Source organism: Strongylocentrotus purpuratus, unplaced genomic scaffold, assembly GCF_000002235.5.
Source record: "Strongylocentrotus purpuratus isolate Spur 01 unplaced genomic scaffold, Spur_5.0 spur5_scaffold_9, whole genome shotgun sequence".
NCBI lineage: Eukaryota > Metazoa > Echinodermata > Echinoidea > Camarodonta > Strongylocentrotidae > Strongylocentrotus > Strongylocentrotus purpuratus.
The window spans coordinates 5,700,023-5,722,251 of record NW_022145615.1 but is presented as its reverse complement, the minus strand read 5'-3'; the positions used below and the strand labels follow the sequence as shown (position 1 = coordinate 5,722,251).

The 22,229-nt window shown below is 38.8% G+C and overlaps 1 protein-coding gene across 1 annotated transcript in view; it reads right to left on the bottom strand.

The window, feature by feature from the left end:
* Window positions 1-22,229, bottom strand: part of LOC115920669 (sushi, von Willebrand factor type A, EGF and pentraxin domain-containing protein 1-like) — a 41,179-nt gene that overhangs the window by 1,082 nt on the left and 17,868 nt on the right. The window contains exons 3-27 of the mRNA XM_030977037.1: window positions 20,629-20,811; window positions 19,911-20,093; window positions 19,579-19,761; window positions 18,775-18,957; window positions 18,066-18,248; window positions 17,594-17,776; window positions 16,914-17,096; window positions 16,440-16,622; window positions 15,898-16,080; window positions 15,425-15,607; window positions 12,401-12,583; window positions 11,699-11,881; window positions 11,074-11,256; window positions 10,371-10,553; window positions 9,778-9,960; window positions 9,104-9,232; window positions 7,996-8,118; window positions 6,984-7,085; window positions 6,387-6,503; window positions 6,044-6,171; window positions 5,196-5,427; window positions 3,770-3,928; window positions 1,898-1,933; window positions 1,263-1,456; window positions 380-535 (exon numbers count right to left, since the gene is read on the bottom strand). Of these exons, the coding sequence (XP_030832897.1) occupies window positions 380-535; window positions 1,263-1,456; window positions 1,898-1,933; window positions 3,770-3,928; window positions 5,196-5,427; window positions 6,044-6,171; window positions 6,387-6,503; window positions 6,984-7,085; window positions 7,996-8,118; window positions 9,104-9,232; window positions 9,778-9,960; window positions 10,371-10,553; window positions 11,074-11,256; window positions 11,699-11,881; window positions 12,401-12,583; window positions 15,425-15,607; window positions 15,898-16,080; window positions 16,440-16,622; window positions 16,914-17,096; window positions 17,594-17,776; window positions 18,066-18,248; window positions 18,775-18,957; window positions 19,579-19,761; window positions 19,911-20,093; window positions 20,629-20,811 (4,121 nt within the window). The remainder of the gene's footprint in view (window positions 1-379; window positions 536-1,262; window positions 1,457-1,897; window positions 1,934-3,769; window positions 3,929-5,195; window positions 5,428-6,043; window positions 6,172-6,386; window positions 6,504-6,983; window positions 7,086-7,995; window positions 8,119-9,103; window positions 9,233-9,777; window positions 9,961-10,370; window positions 10,554-11,073; window positions 11,257-11,698; window positions 11,882-12,400; window positions 12,584-15,424; window positions 15,608-15,897; window positions 16,081-16,439; window positions 16,623-16,913; window positions 17,097-17,593; window positions 17,777-18,065; window positions 18,249-18,774; window positions 18,958-19,578; window positions 19,762-19,910; window positions 20,094-20,628; window positions 20,812-22,229) is intronic.

The window sequence follows — 22,229 nt, the reverse complement described above, 5'->3', positions numbered from 1 at the left end:
ATATATCAAATCATAGCTTCTGGTCTAAAAGAACAAAATTTTCAAAATGTATATGAGTGCTCCACTGCCCTTGTCACTGACATAGTCGTAGTCGTTAAAGATCTATTTCTGCATAGCGTAACTAGAACTGAAATGGTTCATTAAAGCCACTCTGTCCTACTGGTAGGTACTTGCTCCCTCTATATAGAAGACTTCCCCGATCGGTGCCTGTTGGTCCCCCATGATCCTCTTTCTTTTATGTTAATTGAGAGCTGAGTTATTCAGATAGCCACCTGTCAGTGACCTCGCTGTGTGGTCTAATCTATTTTGACTGAACTAGTACAGCCGGCCTTTAATACTGCATATTCAAAATTCAAGTTAAATAATCGTGGTTGCTAACCCCTGTGCTGTATCGGACACTTGAGACTGAGCGTTTGCTACTCGGCACTCGGCGATCTCCACTTCGTTGACTAGTCCCAAGTGTAAAACGTGTGTTGTCAGAGCCAGTGACGTGATAGTACACATCTGATTGCGAGCTCTCAATGCGGTACGACAGCTTTAAATCAACGAGAAAATACGGTTTTATTTTTTATTTAAACGATGCCAAATGATTTCATTAAGGAATTAACCGTATATACTGTGCTACAACTCATCCTATGGTCAAGAAAGTCGTTCTGTCTCATGCTTCCCTTTGGTGTGCTAATATTGGTGTGATTACGTAACCTTCTAACATTAGGTCGAATAAATTGCCACAGATCACTCTGTTTTTTTAATTATATCATCTCACTTATATTTTGTCTATACACTTATGAACGGGAAAAGCACTGATTCAGAAGAAAATAAATGTTGAATATCGGTCAGGTTCACTATGTAGATTTACTAGCTCAGACAAATTTAAAATATCTATTACATCTGATGTAAATGGGTAAGAGTACGAAAAACTCTAAAAATTTGAGGGAAACTGGGGCACGCATATTTCAACACAAAATATAAAGGCCATTTAAGCAAATTTGAAATCATTTCTATAAATCTAAATCATGTTTTGATAAATCTTCAAATATATGAGCCTGATAGATATTGCATAGTTATGATTGAAGTTTACAGACAACAGCACGGCGTATACAACAAAACAACTGTCGATTAAAACGAAACATGTCCAAAATATATTTACTTAAATCATCGAGCAATTCCATATGCCAGGGATTCTTCTGGAACAATAAAAACAAGAGTTATTCATTGTTACTAAACACACTTATAAAGCCACAGGGAAGAAGCATTCCTACCTGGTCGTTCGAGGTTCCGCTAGAGTGATGGAAGGAAGGAGGTCGACCTTTCATCACAAATTGAGCCATATTCTTCTCCCGCTGAATACGGACAAAGTTCATGCATGCATATGCAGTGCAGGCAATGATGAGGACCAAGGCAAAGCCCAGGCCAGGAACAAGGCCAGCAATAAGGCCGACGTTTAAGGAATCATCTGCAAGAATATGAAAAGTATTGCAAATCAAGGACAAGTCCTGAGTATTTGTTCATGCACTGTTTCCAAAAGTTACCAAGTTCCGTTGGGCTCTGAACATAAATTGACATCAAATGTTACTTCGCTTTCTCTGTCCTTATACATGTTTAATGTACGTGTATGCATATCGATGCCCTGCGTCATTGCGTCGTTTGTCTACACACATGTGTCCTAACATTATTGCATTTATATATCCATTTTTATCTATTCTGATTGTAAAAGAATCTGCAATTCGGTTATCTGGCCGCAAACGATTCATTTTCAATTAACCGTTTTAAAAAATGAACAAATACACAAGTATTGCACATGCTTGTGCAAAGGATTGGCATTCGTAGATCATTTAGTTCTTCATCACTTCCTCCTATTGCAATATTGAATTAAAAACATTTTGTTCCAACTCACCCGCCTCGTTGATTGTATTGTCCGGTGTATCAGAGGCTATGAAAAGATAAAACATTTACATTGATGGACAAGATGGAATATTTTGGTGGAAACCAACATGCATAATTTAGGGTTGGCATAATGTTCAGAAAAGGAGCAAGAAATGAGAAGAAAGGGAAACTAAACATGCTCTTGACGCTTAACCCTAATAAGGCCGGGGGGGCATCATGCCCCCCCCCCCCCTCCACGATTTTTCTGATTGTTCGGGAACGCATATGGATGGCGCCCCGCCGCTCACTGACTTTTTTCTTTCGAGTCTTGCGCAACTTTTAAAATATTTTTTTTGTGTACAAAACATAAGGAAAAGTCATTTTTCCTAAAAACAGATCAAACATGGGTTATTGGGTCTTGTTTAAAGTTTAGGTGGTTGTTTTGGGAGTCAAAAGAGTTGAATTGTAGTTAGAAATGAAATAAAACAACAAAAACAATAAAATACATAAGTTAAAAAAAACAATAAAATACATAAGAAATTATCAAAACAGGGGATAACATAAGGAATAAGCTGGCTCTTCCCGATTTTGTTGTCGATTTATTATTCAGAATGGTTTAATGAATATATATATGCAAATGACTGAATTTTTCAAAAATTGAAATTATCATAGTATCATACTTCAATTGACATGCGTGCAAATTTTCGCGGAGATCGGCCGCTTTACGGCCGAGATCTTATGGGGGGCATAATGCCCCCACCCCCGGCCGCGTAATTTTTTTTCCCACTTGAGCTCGGGACCCCCAGTATGAATTCATTTGCATACAGCCAATTAGAGCTCATCTTGTCATTAACAAGCCTTACGCGTGCTAAAGATGCGCGGCGAAATTCAAAACTGCAATGTTCGAAGCTCCGGGCTTCACAAACGTACGTACGTACACACAGCGCGGTGATATAGGGAAGGCGCTGCAGCGCCTTGCCTATATCAGCATGCATGGTGTGCGTGCATAGGCATAGGCATAGGCATAGGCTTGCACAGTGGCGGATCCAGGGGGGAGGGGGGGTGCAAATTTTTAAATTTTCGACGAACAAAAAGAAAATGTGCTCGATGACCGTGACGATAAGGCCTATCCTTGATTGATAAAGTTATTGCAACTTAGTGCTAAATAACAGTTTTTCACAGCAATTTGATAAGCTGATATTTGTAGATAAATTTGCTAAAGGTAGGTCTAGAGATGTAAGAGCTGAAATGAAACATTTGCAAGCCTATGCCTATGCGCGCACACCATGCACGCTGAAATGGGCAAGGCGCTGTGTGAAGCCCAGTTTTCGACGCGCGTCTTTAGCACACGTAAAGCTTGTTATTGACAAGATGAGCTCTGATTGGCTGTATGCAAATAAGTTCATACCGGGGGTCCCGAGCTCAAGTGGGAAAAAATATTACGCCCCCCGGCCGTACGAAGACCTCAAATAGCCCGGCGTTTTTAGGGTTAAAGGGGCGAATATGCGACTTGGAATTATAAAGTAATAGTGCTCTATTCTTTACTTCTTACACTGACTTAATGGATTTATTTTCAGAAATTGGATATAAAGTAAACACTCTGGGCATTAAAGCTGTTCTTATTTTTCTTGTTCTTGTATAGCATCTTTTCTATTGAGTGACTGCTCAGAGGCCTCTATACTCTGGACAGTGAATCGGATACGATTCTGAGCCGATTTTGCTCATCTTCCATTCCACTCACAAGCATTCCAGTATGCCGTCACAGGCCCCTTCATTTCTCCTAAATCTAGCCCGATGACTCTGTCCCACCGGGAATCCAATTACCACCTGGGTGGAGAGAAGCAATGCACGTAAAATGCAGTGTTTATAAAGGGATCGATTCAATAGATTAATCTGTCCGTACCGAAAATACAGTAGCGTCCAGGGAGTGTGGCTGGGTAGAGGTCATCGTAGCCCTCATTACAGAGGCACTCAAAGCCTAGTCCAGGATCGGTATTGATGCACAGGGCATTCTCTGCGCAGTCATGAGATCCTTCAGCACATTCATCAACATCGGTGATTTCTAAAACGATAACACGAGAAAGTTATTTATCTGCCACACCAGACCCAGGTGAGGAAAATGGGAACCATGGATGGCAGCCGTGCTAAAGAGCAGAAATAATAATAATGGATCCCCGTAATTGCCAATGTGCCAGACATGAATGCTATCATCATTATTGTTATTGACATAATATATTATCATCATTGTTATTTTTGTTATTGTTATTATTATTATTATTGTTATATTATTATTATTACTATTTTTGTCATCATTCATTTCTATTATGTTGATATTCAACATAACCGTGTTAAGGGTGCCTGCACACATGTAGGCTAATGGAGCATAACCAACTTCAATTCAAACGCATCATAAAGACAATTGCACACACAAATCCCTCTCATATGTTTCAAAGGTTGTCCAGGCAAGGACAACAATATAAATCACGAAGAACCAATCGACTATACCTAATGATCTAAACAAAATAAAAACTGATTTGGTATAAAAATTATTTAAGTATGAGTAGAATGCCGTGTCAAATAAATATCTGATTTGTGTGCATCTTTACCCGGTAATGCTATGGTCACATTACCCAAAAGTAGCCTGCTCGGCGGCCGAGCGGCGAGTTTTTAACCAATTCTGCCCGGCGGCTGCCCGGCCACCGAGCGGCGGCCACCCAGGCAACGCTCGTTTTACGGACATCGCTCGGTCGCCGCTGAAGTTTTAGCGCGGAGTTAAAATTTGGGCGGCGCCTGCTCACTTTTCACTCGCAGCTCAAAATACGCTCGGTGCCTGGGCGGTCGCCGCCCGGGCACCGACCTAATCGCTGGGCGATGCCTAATTCCAGCAGCGACCGAGCAGGCTACTGATCGGTCGGTCGCTGCTCTAATTTGTGACCATAGCTTAAACAAATGCAATTATACAAGTCGTTCAACAAACTTCCATATGAAATCCTTTTGATATAAGCTATAGTGAATGTGATAACAGTTTGTTTATGCATATGTCTTTCTTATTTGCCTCGTTAAGAATAATATCATTCATTTGCGTCTAAAAATAATTGCATTTCAGTAGTAAGAACACAAATTACATATCCTGCATTACGTATTTTAGGTATGTTTGAACGACTTAGGCACAACTAAAGTAATTTGTTTTCTGGCACTGAAATATAATATAATATAACCGGTGAATCTAAAAGGTTGTCTCTGGATGAACGTGTAATCATTTCATTAATTTTTCAGATAATATAAATCTTTCAAATAAAGACTCAATGGCATATTGTGAGATCTAATACCTGTAACACTAAGAGATGCCATGTTGATAAGAAGAGTGGTATTGTCTGCTATTAGGTGGCCATCGCTGTCCATACTCTCTTGCAAGAGGGCGTTCATCAATGTGGTCGCATTGCCAACGAAAGTTTCATCTCCGCTGACTGTGAAGTCCACCCCTAGACTACCCTGGAAATATCCCAAAAGTACCGCATTGATGACACCCCTAAAACCCCTTGCAGAGAGCAACCTTGGCATCTATAAAAAAAAAAAAAGTTAAATACAAGTCGTAGTTAAATAGAATGGCAGTAACTGTATTCAAAGTGCTTGGAACAGTAAAGACAGCTGGTGATATTATTGCTGATGGAGCTTCATGCAGAACAAAAATCGTAGGTCAAAACGATATTCATTGTGCTTTACGCCCCCCCCCCCCCCCTGTCCAAGATTACAATTTGCTGCAATATATTCCACCTGCTATGAGAGGGATATCGGTCTAGCAGGCCGTCCCGTGGTACATATATTTTTAATATTATTGAGGACTGCGTGTTCACAAATAGGCCTTACAACGGATACAGTGGCGTTCTTACGAACTTTTAATGGGTTTCACTTGACCGACGGCCCAATAGACCGATATTTGTTTTCCCTTATTTATTTTCTTCATTTTGTCGGTCACGTAGACTTGTCGTTTTAGTGGACTGCCGGTCCCCTGGGCTTCTCTTTGTTTATTTTTCTTTCTACCGTATATATTCTTTATTTATTTATTTGTCTTGTCGGCCTCGTGGACTTTCGGTATACTGGGCCCACCCTCTTTCAGACAGATAAACAACATGTGGGGAAATGCAAATGATATCAGATGTATATATATGAAACTCACCACGTATCTGATTGCTTCAGCTCCGGCGATGTAGGCTTTGCTCTGTGGATCACTGTATGCATCGTTAAAGTTTACTGGAACATCGTTGATAGCACGTATAATGAAGGAAGTTCTGAGCAGACGCCGTGCTGCAAGAGATTGATTACAAGTATACTTAAGCTAGTTTCGTAGAGCATACAATACTGGAAGAGAGACATTACAATTATGATGATAATGAATGTGACATGTGTACATCTTATTACTGGACGATTTATTCGCTCTAGAACAAGAGGCAATTATTTAAAACAGTGGTCATCCTGATGCTGATTATATTTAATAATGATCAAATGTTGTTGTAACTCACCTGCGATACACTGAGCTACGCCCTGTCCTCCTTCTTTCCTGTATAACCCTGGCCTACATTGACATGAAGACTGCATGCACCTCTCTTGTTCCAACGAACAACTCGACGAACATTGCTCTTTTAAAAAAAAGGGGGAAAGATGTCGTTTCGGTTTTCATTTTTGTTTGTTTACCTCAACCGAGTTATGAACAATTTACCTTAATATAAATACAGTCAAGGTGAACTTTTAAATTGAGTTCTAGTCGGAGAGACCATATTATATTCTAAATTGAAATGTCTGGAACCACCAAGGAAAAGTCTCTTTTGTAGCACATCATAATCGGTGTATATTGCAAGGTTTCAAAATCATCAAAAACGAAAATGAAATTACTCAATCTTGCTTAAAGTCATGTGGACTGCACAAATACATACGGATATGATAACAGGACTACGAACACATTTGGAATTAAAGTTGTGTCCAAACATGTCAACTACATGTATATATCATCATATTTCGAAATCTAATCGGGTATTTCAGTGATGTGCATTAATTTGTGTGTAAAGAATGAAGCAAATCGGACTTTCACCTAAAAACTAGAAATCACGGTGGACACTAACCTGAGCATATGCCATTCACAGGGGATGTGCCGTCCCTACAAACACATACTCCTTGATAACAAGCCTGTGTGTCCTCACAAAGGACGTCATTACATCTCAAATCTAATCCAGGTCGTTAGTAAAGCAGAACATGACAATAAATTTATAAATGAGAGAACTACAAAAATAAATCTTAATAGAATAGTATTTAATAATGATTAACGATTAATGTCATAACGTCGAACCCCTAATACTATGCTTCCTCAGACGTCTGTGTCCCTTCCATATCTAGTTATTCGCTAGTAAAGTTACTTTTTTTTCAATCTCTTTTTATATGGATAATAATTTTTTTTCTGATCATTTTCCTATTGCTGTCGATAACTGATTGTTATATTTGTCGTATCAGTTGTAGTACGGTAAGCATACCTGAGATAAGATTTAAAGTAAAAGGAGTGTTTAAGTATGTTTTAGAGATATTCTATTCCGAATAAGGCAAACGAGCAAAGGACGGATGAGGAAATGTTTAGTATGCTGTACTTTGTTGCTCTTGTATGGTGTGAGGTGAGTGTGTGCGTCCGTATCTGTGTGCGTGATGTGTGATAAACACCCTTATGACTGAGAATCTTTCTACGCCAATTTTCGGATTACACAAAATGATGAAAACGATTTGAGATTAATAACAGTAATGATAATAATAATAATAATAATAATAATGATAATAATAGTAATAATAATAATAATAATAATAATAATAATGATAATGATGATACAAATACCACTACTACTATTAATACCACTACTACTACTAATACTAATACTACTAATACTACTACTATTACTACTACTACTCCTACTACTACTAGTCATAATACTACTACTACTACTACTACTACTACTACTACCCCTACTTCTACTACTACTGCTACAAATGATAATGGTAATTATGATAACAATAATAATAACAACTCAACGTGGTATAGGTGATAATATCATAACATAACCTTATCGGATAAATGTAACGGATTATCTTTACCGTTTTGGCACCTTAAGCCAGTGAAGCCTGGGAGACATGTGCACGTAAACGTCGTAGGCTCTTGATTACACGTGCCTCCGTTCATACATGAGTCGGTTTGACATGGTACTGTTGGTGTTCCAGCTGCAACGAAATATATACCGTGTGGGATAGTCAGGTGGGGATCCAATATTTTCGACAAGGGCACCATCATTTAGAGAATGTTTTGGCACACAGATAAGCAGGCACGTAGCCACGGGGGGGGGGGGGGAGGGGGACATGTGCCCCCCAGAACATTTCCAAGATCGGTTGAACTTTTTTAGACCCCTCCCCAGGACGTCGATCGATTACATGTATGTGCCCTCCCCCTCCCCCCCCCCCCAAAAAAAAAAAAAAAAAAAAAAAAAAAAACATCAAACTCTGGCTACGGCCCTGCAGATAAAAGGGATAAGTGGTCACATCATTTGCATATGTTTCTTTAGGGTCGAAAATATTTTAAAGAAATTCAAAAGGGGTACATGTTCCGTTCATCGTAATTGAGGTAAGCAACATGGTTTTCAAACGGTGATGGAGACGGGCAGGCTGTGCTTCCGCCTCTAACCCATTAGAGTTAGGTGAATGTGACCCCAAAAAAGGACAATCTGTCTCAGCACAACCGTAACATGTTCTCCTAGCTGCTAATGGCGTTGCCAAATCATCAGAGATAATTTTTGATCGGGGTGGGGTGGGAATGGGGATGGCCCAAACTAATACTGTCTTTTCAGTCAAATATTGTCCAAAAACAGAATCAGAACCTCTTTTACACTCAATAAATCGCCACGCAATGAAAGTTTTAAACCCTTCTCTTCCCTATGTCGACACGATTAAAGAGAAAAGATGTAAAAAATAAAATAAAAAAATCACAAAATGTGCCACCTCCAATACCATTGATAACAAAAGTGTATTCAAGGGATACCACTAGCCAAACACTTCCTTTATGAAGTGTGGTTTTAACATTAGCTCTCTTATTGTAAATGGCAAAGCCTGTATCGGGAATCCACATATTGCTTATATTTGTTGTAACAAGGGAAATTGAAGAAACATTGTGATTTACAAATATTTTGTCTTAAGCAACGAATTGGAGTCTTACGATTGCATTGTGAATTTTCTAAAGAGTTTTCAAAGCCGTCGTAGCAGTTGCACTGGAATGTATCCATCATGATGACACAGAAACTATTTACATCCGCACTGCATGGCAAAGTCGAGCATTTGTTAATATCTGTTTTAAGTGTGGGAATAAGAAAAGAGACGAAGAAAAGAGTTATCTCTGAATATGATTGGAAATAGAAGAAAAAAAGTGTTGTCCGAAAAAAAAATTAATGCTTTTACAATTGTTATAGTTTTCAGTAGGATAAAATTGTGCAATTGTTTTTACAATATTAAAGGTCGTTCATTTTCATTCCAAAGTTATGCTACGGAGACTTTAGAATGAGGACTATATCATTTTGAAAATGAAACAAATTTGATAGCAGAAAACACATTTGAAACTAATACGTTGCAATACTGTGATGATGTAATAGAATATCAAAGGAGATACCTTCAGTACAATAAATGATAATAATAAGTACTACCTACTCCGGTGTATAAATAATGTTTTGCCGAGCATACTACTACCGATAATATTGTAAAGAGGCAAACGGTTCTTTTAACTGTTGAGTTATCATTTGATATGCGTATGAACATATAAGCAACCAATATTTGCTTGGCTACGGCTTCCAATATTTCATTAGTATCTATAGGTTTTTATAAAACATGTTCACGTACTGCTACAGCCGATGTTATCCGAAAGTTGGCCATTGGACTGGCAATAGACAGTTGAGTTCCCGACCAGCTTGTATCCAAAAGGGCAGGTAAAATCACATTGTGTATTCTCAGTGATGTCAATTCCTGCAGGACACGCATTGTTGGTGTTGTCCAGCGGTGGAAGGTAGCTTACTTCACAAAGAACTAGGACAAAGGTATGGATAAGGTAAACTAGAAAGTGCCAAGTCTTGGACCTAGTTCTACTTCTAATAATGAAATAATGATAACGATGATGGTAATGATAATAATAGTAATACTACTACCACTAAAAATAATGATAATTATAATTTGGGTTGATATAGCGCTTGATAATCCTAAGATCTAACCCACGTCCACGACCTTTAGCACATCCGGTCAAGTGTCTAAATTTATTTCAAAACATTGGGGCCTATTCTAAAAACATCACCTTTTCAAGGAAATTAGCTACTAACCATGTTTTTAATGTTACCCCATTCGGGGACATTGTGATACTATTTTAGTGAAAACCAGCCTCATAGAGAGCATTTCGGCTGATCTTGAGAACTGCTACGCCATATGCTATTCGATTTACTTACTCTCACATCCATTTTGATCAGATAGTTCACCGTTGGTCTGGCAATAGACAGTTGAGCTTCCGACCAGATTGTATCCAGTAGGGCAGGTAAAATCACACTGTGTATCCTCAGTAATGTTCACTCCTGCAGGGCACGCATTGTTTGGATTATTCAACGGCGGAGTGTAGTTAACCTCACAAAGAACTATGACAAAAGAGATGGAAACATAACAACGATCAAAAAATAAAATTGGCGAAATAATTTCCATTATTCTTACAACAATATGGCAACTTTATAGATAGATATTTGTAAAAAGAAAAACGCGGTCATATCAAGTATATGAATACGGAGGTTACTTTGAGAAGAAATGCAATTACAGTGCATCAGTCATCGAAAAAGATCCATGTCAAAACAAACAAATATCAATTTTGGAATCTGCAAGAAAAAGCTTTCTTGCGTTCATTTGAATTGTTTTGAAACGATGGTCCATCAAGTCAATGAAATACAAGAAAACATTGACAACCAGGGCGGGGCAAATGTGGGGAGGGGTCTTAATTTCTTTAAAGACCCCCGCCCCCCCCCTCCCCTCTCTTGTTCTCTCTCGCTCTCTCTCTCTCTCTCTCTCTCTCTATCTCCCTCTCTCTCCTTTCTCTTTCTCTCGCTCTTGATTTTTTTCTTCTTCTCATGTTTGCTACTTTATGGGAAATAGTGTGTATAAACTTACTAAGACATGTTGGAAGAGATCCTTCGAGTTGTCCATCCAATTGACACACTGTTGTTTTGTCACCAGCGAGGGCATACCCATCGGAGCAATCAAAGACACACTCATCTTGCCAATTGACCACAGAGCTTGATACACATAATCCAGTGAGAGGCGATTTGTAGGTCCATACCTGGCATTTGATGACTAACGATCGCACACAAAAGATAATAACAGTGAAGCATTTGTTTGATAACGAGAGCAAAACTGTGAACTTTTTGTTGGACATATCTGGCAAAAATATGGTACAGTTTTTTAAGACGTTGGAGCTCAATTAACAAACATCTTCTCCTGCTGAAATCTAGGGAAATTATATATCTAAGGCTACGCAGTTTGGGTATTTTAGTCACCCCATCCAAAGGATGCGAGGGTGTTTGAGTATTTCGCATTTCCCGAGGACGTTAAAGCCTTTTAAAAAACATATGTTCCCGAAAACTAGATAAAAGCTTGTCTGGTAGCCTGCCCAACTTTGATAAAAATTGCGGTACTACATGTATTTGTGTCACACCAGTCCCATATATTGAACCTTTCGGCTCATCGTGATAATGAACTGCTACGCTATACCGGTATGCTAAATTCGTTTACTTACTCTCACATCCAATTTGATCAGATAGTTCACCGTTGGTCTGGCAATAGACAGTTGAGCTTCCGACCAGATTGTATCCAGTAGGGCAGGTAAAATCACATTGTGTATTCTCAGTGATGTTCGTTCCTGCAGGGCACGCATTGTTTGGATTATTCACCGGCGGAGTGTAGTTAACCTCACAAAGAACTATGACAAAAGAAATGGAAACATAACAACGATCAAAAATAAAATTGGCGAAATAATTTCCATTTTTCTTACAACAATATGGCAACTTTATAGATAGGTATTTGTAAAAAAAAAAAAAACGCGGTCATATCAAGTATATGAATACGGAGGTTACTTTGAGAAGAAATGCAATTATAGCGCATCAGTCATCGAAAAAGATCCATGTCAAAACAAAGAAATATCAATTTTGGAATCTGCAAGAAAAGGCTTTCTTGCGTTCATTTGAAATGTTTTGAAACGATGGTCCATCAAGTCAATGAAATACAAGAAAACATTGACAACCAGGGCGGGGCAAATGTGGGGAGGGGTCTTAATTTCTTTAAAGGCCCCCGCCCCCCCCCCCTCCCCTCTCTTGTTCTCTCTCGCTCTCTCTCTCTCTCTCTCTCTCTCCCTCTCTCTCCTTTCTCTTTCTCTCGCTCTTGATTTTTTTTCTTCTTCTCATGTTTGCTACTTTATGGGAAATAGTGTGTATAAACTTACTAAGACATGTTGGAAGAGATCCTTCGAGTTGTCCATCCAATTGACACAATGTTGTTTTGTCACCAGCGAGGGCATACCCATCGGAGCAATCAAAGACACACTCATCTTGCCAATTGACCACAGAGCTTGATATACATGTCCCAGTGAGAGGCGAATTGTAGGTCCATACCTGGCATTTGATGACTAAAGATAGCACACAAACGTTAATAACAGTCAAGCATTTATTTGATCACGAGAGGAAAACGGTTTAGTTTTTGTTCAACATATCTCGCAAAAAGATGGCACAAGATCTTCTATAATTGATGATCGGATGGACCATTCGCTTGGTACATCGTAATAATGAACATAAAGGCAAAACCTCTCCAAGCAAGCTGTCCTCTTTTGCTAAACATTGCAAATATTTGTATATATTGGGGGAATCGAAGCAAGCAATCAAAAGACCTTTCATTTTATGAAAGCTATACTTGCCTAAAAGGATATCAACATTTAAAAGGCATCCTGTTTACCTTTCAAAAGTGCAATATGGTGCCCGGTTATTGGTTATTTTGCACTTTTCAAAGAAATTGGGGCCTATTCTAAAAACATCACCTGTTCTAAGACATTAGTTACTAACCATTTTCGTAATGCTGCCCCATTCGGGTAACATTTTGATACTATTTTAGTGAAACCAGCCCCATAGAGGGAGCATTTCGGCTGATCATGCCAAATGATATTCGATCTACTTACTCTCGCATCCAATTTGATCAGATAGTTCACTGTTGGACTGGCAATAGACAGTTGGGCTCCCGATCTGATTGTATCCAGTAGGACAGGTAAAATCACATTTTGTATTCTCAGTGATGTTCACTCCTGCAGGGCACGCATTGTTTGTATTATTCACCGGTGAAGTGTAGTCAACTTCACAAAGAACTATGAAAACGACATGGAAACATAATAACCGTCGATAAATAAAAATGACAAAATAATTTCCATTTTTCTTACAATAATAAAGCAACTTTAGAGATTGGTATTTTTCATTAATGCGGTCAAATGATATATATGATTACAAAGAAAACATTTGGAAGAAATGCATTTTCATTGCATCAGTGATTGAAATAGATCAACTTTTTAAACGAAAAAATATACATCATTTATGGAATCTGCGGCGGAAAGAATTCATGCGTTCATTTGGAATATTTTAGGCGGTGGTCCATCAATTCAATGAAATACAAGAGGAAAGAAATAACTTTCAGAGAGGGGCACATTTAGGGACTTACTTAGACATGTTGGAAGAGATCCTTCGAGTTGTCCATCCTCTTGACACACTGTTGTTTTGTCACCAGCGAGGGCATATCCATCGGAACAATCAAAGACACACTCTTCTTGCCAATCGACCACAGAGCTTGATATACATGATCCAGTGAGAGGCGAATTGTAGGTCCATACCTGGCATGTAATGACTATAGCACATAATAGATAATAAGAGTGAAGCATTTATCTGATAACGAATGCAAAACGGGATACATTTTGTTCGACCTATCTGGAAAAGAGATGGCACAGGTCTACAAGCAGTGTATCGAAAATTTGAAGATGTTGGAGCTCAAGTTATAAACATCATCTCTTCCTGCAAACTAGGGAATATATATATCTAGGGCTACCCAACTCTGGTATGGATACTATTTTAGTCACCCCATCCAAGGGATGCGAGGCTGCTCGGGTGTTGAGTATTTTACATTTCTCGAAGACGTTGGAGCCTAGATAATAGTTTGTCTTTTAGCCTGCAAAACTTTGATAACACTATGGTACTACATGTATTTGTGTCGCCCCAGCCCCATATATTGAACCTTTCGGCTAATCATGATATTTAACTGCTAAGCTTTATGCCTAATTCGTTTACTTACTCTCACATCCAATTCGATCAGATAGTTGACCATTGGACTGGCAATAGACAGTTGAGCTCCCGATCAGATTGTATCCAGTAGGACAGGTAAAATCACACTGTGTATCCTCGGTGATGTTTATTCCTGCAGGGCACGCATTGTTGATATTCGTTACCAGCGACGTGTGTTTTACCTGGCAAGTAACTAAATAAATACTTACAAACATGAATTTGTATTCAGTACATTATTTGACGAGTAAAAATTAAAGAGAAAACTTTTCACAGAGGGGTAACGTATTGTCCGTTTACTTTATCATTTAGTTGTCAATGATGATCGTAAAATTGAAATGGATTGAGGGATATATTCTATGTTTGTAGTAATCTAGTTCAGTTTGATCTCATGTAATACAGGTGCATTTTTTATTTGTCTCAGAATTGTTATCATACTAATTGGACAATCCTTTGGTTAAACTTTCTCTAACTTACTTGTACAAGTTGGAAGAGATCCGTTTAGTTGTCCATTTACGCCACAACTTGTAGTATCATCTCCTGCAAAGAGATATCCCTCAGCGCATCCAAACGTACATTCAGTTGACCAATCAACATTGGAGTTCGAATCACATGACCCAATGAGAGGCCAAGTATAGTTCCATACGGGACATGTAATGACTGAAGGAAAAGAGAGAGGGCTAATAGTTATAATGCATTTTAAACGTGACAAATTTACTAAAATAATGCTATTAGTCGTAAGAATAGTGGTTCTATCCAAAACTTTGTTCAAACAACCTGTACAGATGAGACCACATGAAATTAATTCCTTTTTTCTTCGTGCTCTTCCCCCTTTTTTGTCTGCCCTCCACATTTTCTGAGAATCTGGACGAGACTGGCCATGGACGTCTTTGCAACATCGTCAATATATGTTTTTAGTGAAAACGAAGTACTCCTTCTACATTGTTTTAATTGTCGAGATAAAAACAACTTAGGTTAATCGAATCGGACCTTAGAGGCGCTGCTTAAAGTATTATCCTTTTCCGATTATTTAAGGTGACAAAATTACTCGTTCCTTTGAGGATGCAGTCTTTGGAAAACCTTACTACTGCATTAGCTACATTGTACATTAGAGTACGCTTTCAACAACAAGTAATTTCTGTTATGACTTTACTTACTCTCACATCCAATTTGATCAGATAGTTCACCGTTGGACTGGCAATAGACAGTTGAGCTCCCAACCAGATTATATCCAGTAGGACAGGTAAAATCACACTGTGTATCCTCGGTGATGTTTACTCCTGCAGGGCACGCATTGTTGATATTCGTTACCAGCGACGTGTAGTTTACCTGGCAAGTAACTAAATAAATACTTACAAACATGAATTTGTATTCAGTACATTATTTGACGAGTAAAAATGAAAGAGAAAACTTTTCACAGAGGGGTAACGTATTGTCCGTTTACTTTATCATTTAGTTGTCAATGATGATCGTAAAATTGAAATGGATTGAGGGATATTTTGGTTATATTCTATGTTTGTAGTAATCTAGTTCAGTTTGATCTCATGTAATACAGGTGCATTTTTTATTTGTCTTAGAATTGTTATCATACTAATTGGACAATCCTTTAGTTAAACTTTCTCTAACTTACTTGTACAAGTTGGAAGAGATCCGTTTAGTTGTCCATTTACGCCACAACTTGTAGTATCATCTCCTGCAAAGAGATATCCCTCAGCGCATTCAAACGTACATTCAGTTGACCAATCAACATTGGAGTTCGAATCACATGACCCGATGAGAGGCCAAATATAGTTCCAAACAGGACATGTAATGACTGAAGAGAAAGAGAGAGAGGCCAAATTTTGAGTTCGAATGCAATATATATACGTGACAAATTTGGGGATGCAGTCTTCGGAAAACTTTTCTACTGCAGTAACTACATCGTATATTAGAGTACACTTTCATTAATAAGATTTTTTAAAAAGCTTGGGTAAATTGAACTGGTCTGTAAAAGCGCTTCTTAAAAGATGAGGTGTCCACATCTTTATCTTCAAAGTACTATCCTTTTCCGATTAGGGTGATTAAAAATTACTCGTTCCTTTGGAGGTGCAGTCTCCGGGAAACCTTACTACAGCAGTAACTATATTTTACATTAGAGTACACTTTCATCAATAAGTAATTTCTTTTACTTACTCTCACATCCAATTTGATCAGATAATTGACCATTGGACTGGCAATAGACAGTTGAGCTCCCGATCAGATTGTATCCAGTGGGGCAGGTAAAATCACACTGTGTATCCTCGGTGATGTTCACTCCTGCAGGGCACGCATTGTTGGTATTAGTCACCGGCGAAATGTAGTTCACCTGGCAAGTAACTGGAGAAATATTGAAATACGTGAATGAAAATCATTAAATCATATGAAAAGTATAATTTAAAGGGAGAACTTTTACTGTGGTGTTACTTATTTTCCGTTAATTCTTAAATTTGGGTGTCAATGATGATCTTAAAATCAAAATGGAATAAGGGATATTTGGGGAATATGCTCTGATTTAAGTAATCAAGTTTAGGTTGATCTCATGTAATACAGGAGCATTTTGTATTTGTCTCAGAATTGTTATCATAGTACTAATTGGACAATCCTTTGGTTAAACTTTCTCTAACTTACTTGTACAAGTTGGAAGAGATCCGTTTAGTTGTCCATTTACACCACACCTTGTAGTATCATCTCCTGCAAAGAGATATCCCTCAGCGCATCCAAACGTACATTCAGTTGACCAATCAACATTGGAGTTCGAATCACATGACCCAATGAGAGGCCAAGTATAGTTCCATACGGGACATGTAATGACTGAAGGAAAAGAGAGAGGGCTAATAGTTATAATGCATTTTAAACGTGACAAATTTACTAAAATAATGCTATTAGTCGTAAGAATAGTGGTTCTATCCAAAACTTTGTTCAAACAACCTGTACAGATGAGACCACATGAAATTAATTCCTTTTTTCTTCGTGCTCTTCCCCCTTTTTTGTCTGCCCTCCACATTTTCTGAGAATCTGGACGAGACTGGCCATGGACGTCTTTGCAACATCGTCAATATATGTTTTCAGTGAAAACGAAGTACTCCTTCTACATTGTTTTAATTGTCGAGATAAAAACAACTTAGGTTAATCGAATCGGACCGTAGAGGCGCTGCTTAAAGTATTATCCTTTTCCGATTATTTAAGGTGACAAAATTACTCGTTCCTTTGAGGATGCAGTCTTTGGAAAACCTTACTACTGCATTAGCTACATTGTACATTAGAGTACGCTTTCAACAACAAGTAATTTCTGTTATGACTTTACTTACTCTCACATCCAATTCGATCAGATAGTTGACCATTGGACTGGCAATAGACAGTTGAGCTCCCGATCAGATTGTATCCAGTAGGGCAGGCAAAATCACACTGTGTATCCTCGGTGATGTTTATTCCTGCAGGGCACGCATTGTTGGTATTCGTTACCAGCGACGTGTAGTTTACCTGGCAAGTAACTAAAGAAATACTTAAACACATGAATTTGTATTCAGTACATCATTTGACGAGTACAAATGAAAGGGAAAACTTTTCACAGAGGGGTAACGTATTGTCCGTTTACTCTGTCATTTAGTTGTCAATGATGATCATAAAATCGCAATGGAATAAGGAATATTTTGGTCATATACTCTGTTTGTAGTAATCTAGTTTAGGTTGATCTCATGTGATACAGATCAATTTGTATTTGTCTCAAAATTGTTATCATACTTATTGGACAATCCTTTGGTTAACTGTTCTCTAACTTACTTGTACAAGTTGGAAGTGATCCGTTTAGTTGTCCATTTACGCCACAACTTGTAGTATCATCTCCTGCAAAGAGATATCCCTCAGCGCATCCAAACGTACATTCAGTTGACCAATCAACAGTAGAGTTCGAATCACATGACCCGATGAGAGGCCAAGTATAGTTCCATACGGGACATGTAATGACTGAAGAGAAAGAGAGAGATGACACATTTTGAGTTCGAATGCAATATATACGTCACACATTTACTCAAATAGCGCTATCAGTCTTAAGAATTAGTTCTACTATCTATTACTTTCTTCAAACAACCTGTACAGATTAGGCCAAATTATATTAATTCCTTTTTCGCCCTCTCTCCCTTTTTTCTGCCCCCCCCCCCTCATTTTTTGAGAACCTAGAAGAAAATAACCATGGACGTCTTTGCAACATCGTCAATATATGTTTTCAATGAAAACGAAGTATTCCTTTATAACAATTGTTTCATTTGTTCAGATAAAAACAACTTAGGTGAATCGAACCGGTCCGTAGAGACACTTCTTAAAAGATGCGGGTGTCCATATCTTTATATTCAGAGTACTACCATTTCCCGATTAAGGTAACTAAAAAGTACTCGTTCCTCTGGGGGTGCTGTCCTCGGGAAACCTTACTACTGTAGTAACTACATTGTACATTAGAGTACACCTTCATCAATAAGTATTTTATTTTACTTACTCTCACATCCAATTTGATCAGATAGTTGACCATTGGACTGGCAGTAGACAGTTGAGTTCCCGATCAGATTGTATCCAGTAGGACAGGTAAAATCACACTGTGTATCCTCGGTGATGTTTATTCCTGCAGGGCACGCATTGTTGATATTCGTTACCAGCGACGTGTAGTTTACCTGGCAAGTAACTAAAGAAATACTTACAAACATGAATTTGTATTCAGTACATTATTTGACGAGTAAAAATGAAAGAGAAAACTTTTCACAGAGGGGTAACGTATTGTCCGTTTACTTTATCATTTAGTTGTCAATGATGATCGTAAAATTGAAATGGATTGAGGGATATTTTGGTTATATTCTATGTTTGTAGTAATCTATCTGGCAGTAGACAGTTGAGTTCCCGATCAGATTGTATCCAGTAGGACAGGTAAAATCACACTGTGTATCCTCGGTGATGTTCACTCCTGCAGGGCACGCATTGTTGGTATTAGTCACCGGTGAGGTGTAGTTTACCTGGCAAGTAACTAGAGACATACTCTAAAATTTGAATATTATTCAGTACATCATTCGACGAGTAAGGATGATTGAGGAGAACGTTTACAGTGTGTAACCTATTGTTCGTTCACTCTTTTATTTAGGTGTCAATGATCATCTTAAAATCGAAATGGAATAAGGAATATTTTGGTAATGCAATGTTTGTATTAATCTTGATCAGGTTACTCTTGTTGATACAGGTAGACTTTTTATATGTCTTTGAATTTCGATCATACTAATTGCACAAACCTCTAGTGAAATGTACTCTAACTTACTTGTACAAGTTGGAAGAGATCCGTTTAGTTGTCCATTTACGCCACAACTTGAAGTATCATCTCCTTCAAGGAGATATCCCTCAGCGCATCCAAACGTACATTCAGTTGACCAATCAACAGTAGAGTTCGATTCACATGACCCAATGAGAGGCGAGGTATAGTTCGAAACAGGACATGTAATGACTGAAGTGAAGGAGAGAGAGTAAAAATATGTTTTGTAGTCCGATAACATCAATCTCGTATCAAATGCGTTAAAATAGTGAAGTAAAAATGAAGAAAATGTATTTTACTCCAGAATACACTTCTATCAATAAGTAATTCCTTTTACTTACGCTCGCATCCAATTTGATCAGATAGTTCACCGTTGGTCTGGCAATAGACAGTTGAGCTCCCTACCAGATTGTATCCAGTAGGACAGGTAAAATCACATTGTGTATTCTCAGTGATGTTTGTTCCTGCAGGGCACGCGTTGTTGGTATTAGTCACCGGCAAAGTGTAGTTAACCTCGCAAAGAACTGGAGAGAATAGAAATCGAGTCGAATGACAAGTGAGATTCAAAAAAACAATTTCTGTTGCAATGGACCTAATGCCATTTCTATATACAGAAAGAGAATGGAATATCAAATAACATTTAAACCCCCCTCATTTCTTAAATATTCAGACGGGAAAGTAGGAATCAAGTTTACATGACCAACCCTCGATCATTAGGCTACGTCTTTACAATATCGTCATTTTCTCTGTGCAGTTTTGATGACCAAGAAGTACAGGTTACGTTGTATGTGTGTCTTTGTGTATTTTTTCTAACTGGTCAGATCTGAGAAGGTACGAAAGTCAAAACAGTCTGTAAAAACCGGTAAAAACTTATACCATTGATAAGGTGCTAAAATTTACATTTGAAAGCATTTTGACATTCTGCTTTTTAGTTACCCCCAAAAGATACTCATTACTTTAGGGCTGCACTCCTTGAGATATGTTTATACTGCAGTAACCAAATTGGGGTCAGTTTAAATACTGTAATCATTAAGACATTTCTTTTATAATTTTACTTACTCTCGCATCCAATTTGATCAGATAGAAGACCGTTGGACTGGCAATAGACAGTTGAGCTCCCGACCTGATTGTATCCAGTAGGGCAGGTAAAATCACATTGTGTATTCTGAGTGATGCTCATTCCTGAAGGGCACGCATTGTTTGTATTACTCAGGGGTGGACTGTAGTTTACCTGACAAGTAGCTGGACACAGTTTGAACACATAAATGAAAATAAAAGTTGAAGTTTTTCGCATTTTTCTTGGAAACTGCAAATTTGGAGGGCAATTTTCGCATAGTTGGTCAGTGAAAGGGATATTACTTGAAGTATCTAAATCCGAAGAGGAGTGTGGGTTTGCGCAGGCATAATGGAGCTACGGCCACAGAAAGAAAAACAATAGAACTTTATAGAAGCGCTATTTATATCGTGCATGACTATTGGAGCGTGACATTTGGCGAGGACGTGTGCTATGATACGATTGACTTTACTGCGAATTTGAGACAGAACAGAATTTGTATGAGAAAGTTAAGGCAATTAGCGGTTTTTAGGTGTCATTTTTAAAGAATATTTGAGGTTTTTGACGGAGTCGATTGGATGCGAATTTAAAATAAAAGTATAAAGATGACATCTTTGATGGGCAGGTTATACGTCGTAGATGAAAGAACGTGTCTTATGGACCCGGCCCGGCCCCCTCTCCACCCCCCCCCCCCCCCCCCCCCCCCCCCCCCCCCCCCCCACCCGGGATCAGAATGACCGCATGCGCGTTCCTAAAATGTCCGGTAAAGGGGTACTTTTCACGCACCAAAGTCCGGCTCGTACATACACAAAATTGATTTTACACACCGGACTTAGGGGTGTTTTCAACAGTGGCGGATCCAGGGGGGCCCGGGGGGCCCGGGCCCCCCCCCCCCCCTTGAGAAAAAAATCATGTAAAATCACGTGATTTTTACCTTTTTTGGGGGTTGGGCCCCCCCCCCCTGGCGCTCAAGGGGGGGGTGCAAATTGAAATTTTTTTGAGGATCAAAAAAAAAAAATGTGCTCACTACCCCCCCCCCCCCCCCCCCCCCCCCCCCCCCCCCCCCCCCCCCCCCACTGAGCGAATTTTTGGCCGGCGCGTTTTTCAAATTTTCGGAGCAAAAAAAAAAAAAAAAAAAAAAAAAAAAAAATTGTGCTCTGTACCCACCTCCACCTCCCCCCCCCCACTGAGCGACTTTTCGGCCGGCGCGATTTTCAAATTTTCGGGAGCAAAAAAAAAAAAGTTGGGCCCCCTCCCCTAAGAAATCCTGGATCCGCGCCTGGTTTTCAAAAGGTGGGAACATGCATATGCGTACCCGAAATAACACTGAGTGGGGAGCGGGCTTATGGACTATCTAGAGGGATTTGTTAGAAGTCTGTATCATCAAGGATAGTGGAGATACGAAGCGGGAAGAAAGGAAGTTCCTAAAACGGACAAGAAAGGGACAACATTGTCCCTGGACAGTCACACAAGTACATGAGTGATTTCCAAAAACGAAGAATCAGATGACCTAGATTGGATGACGGAGAATACGCAATTGAAATTTGAAAGGACCTGGATAGGAAACACAAGCAGTTCGTGCAAAACGAATGAGATTTTTGGCATG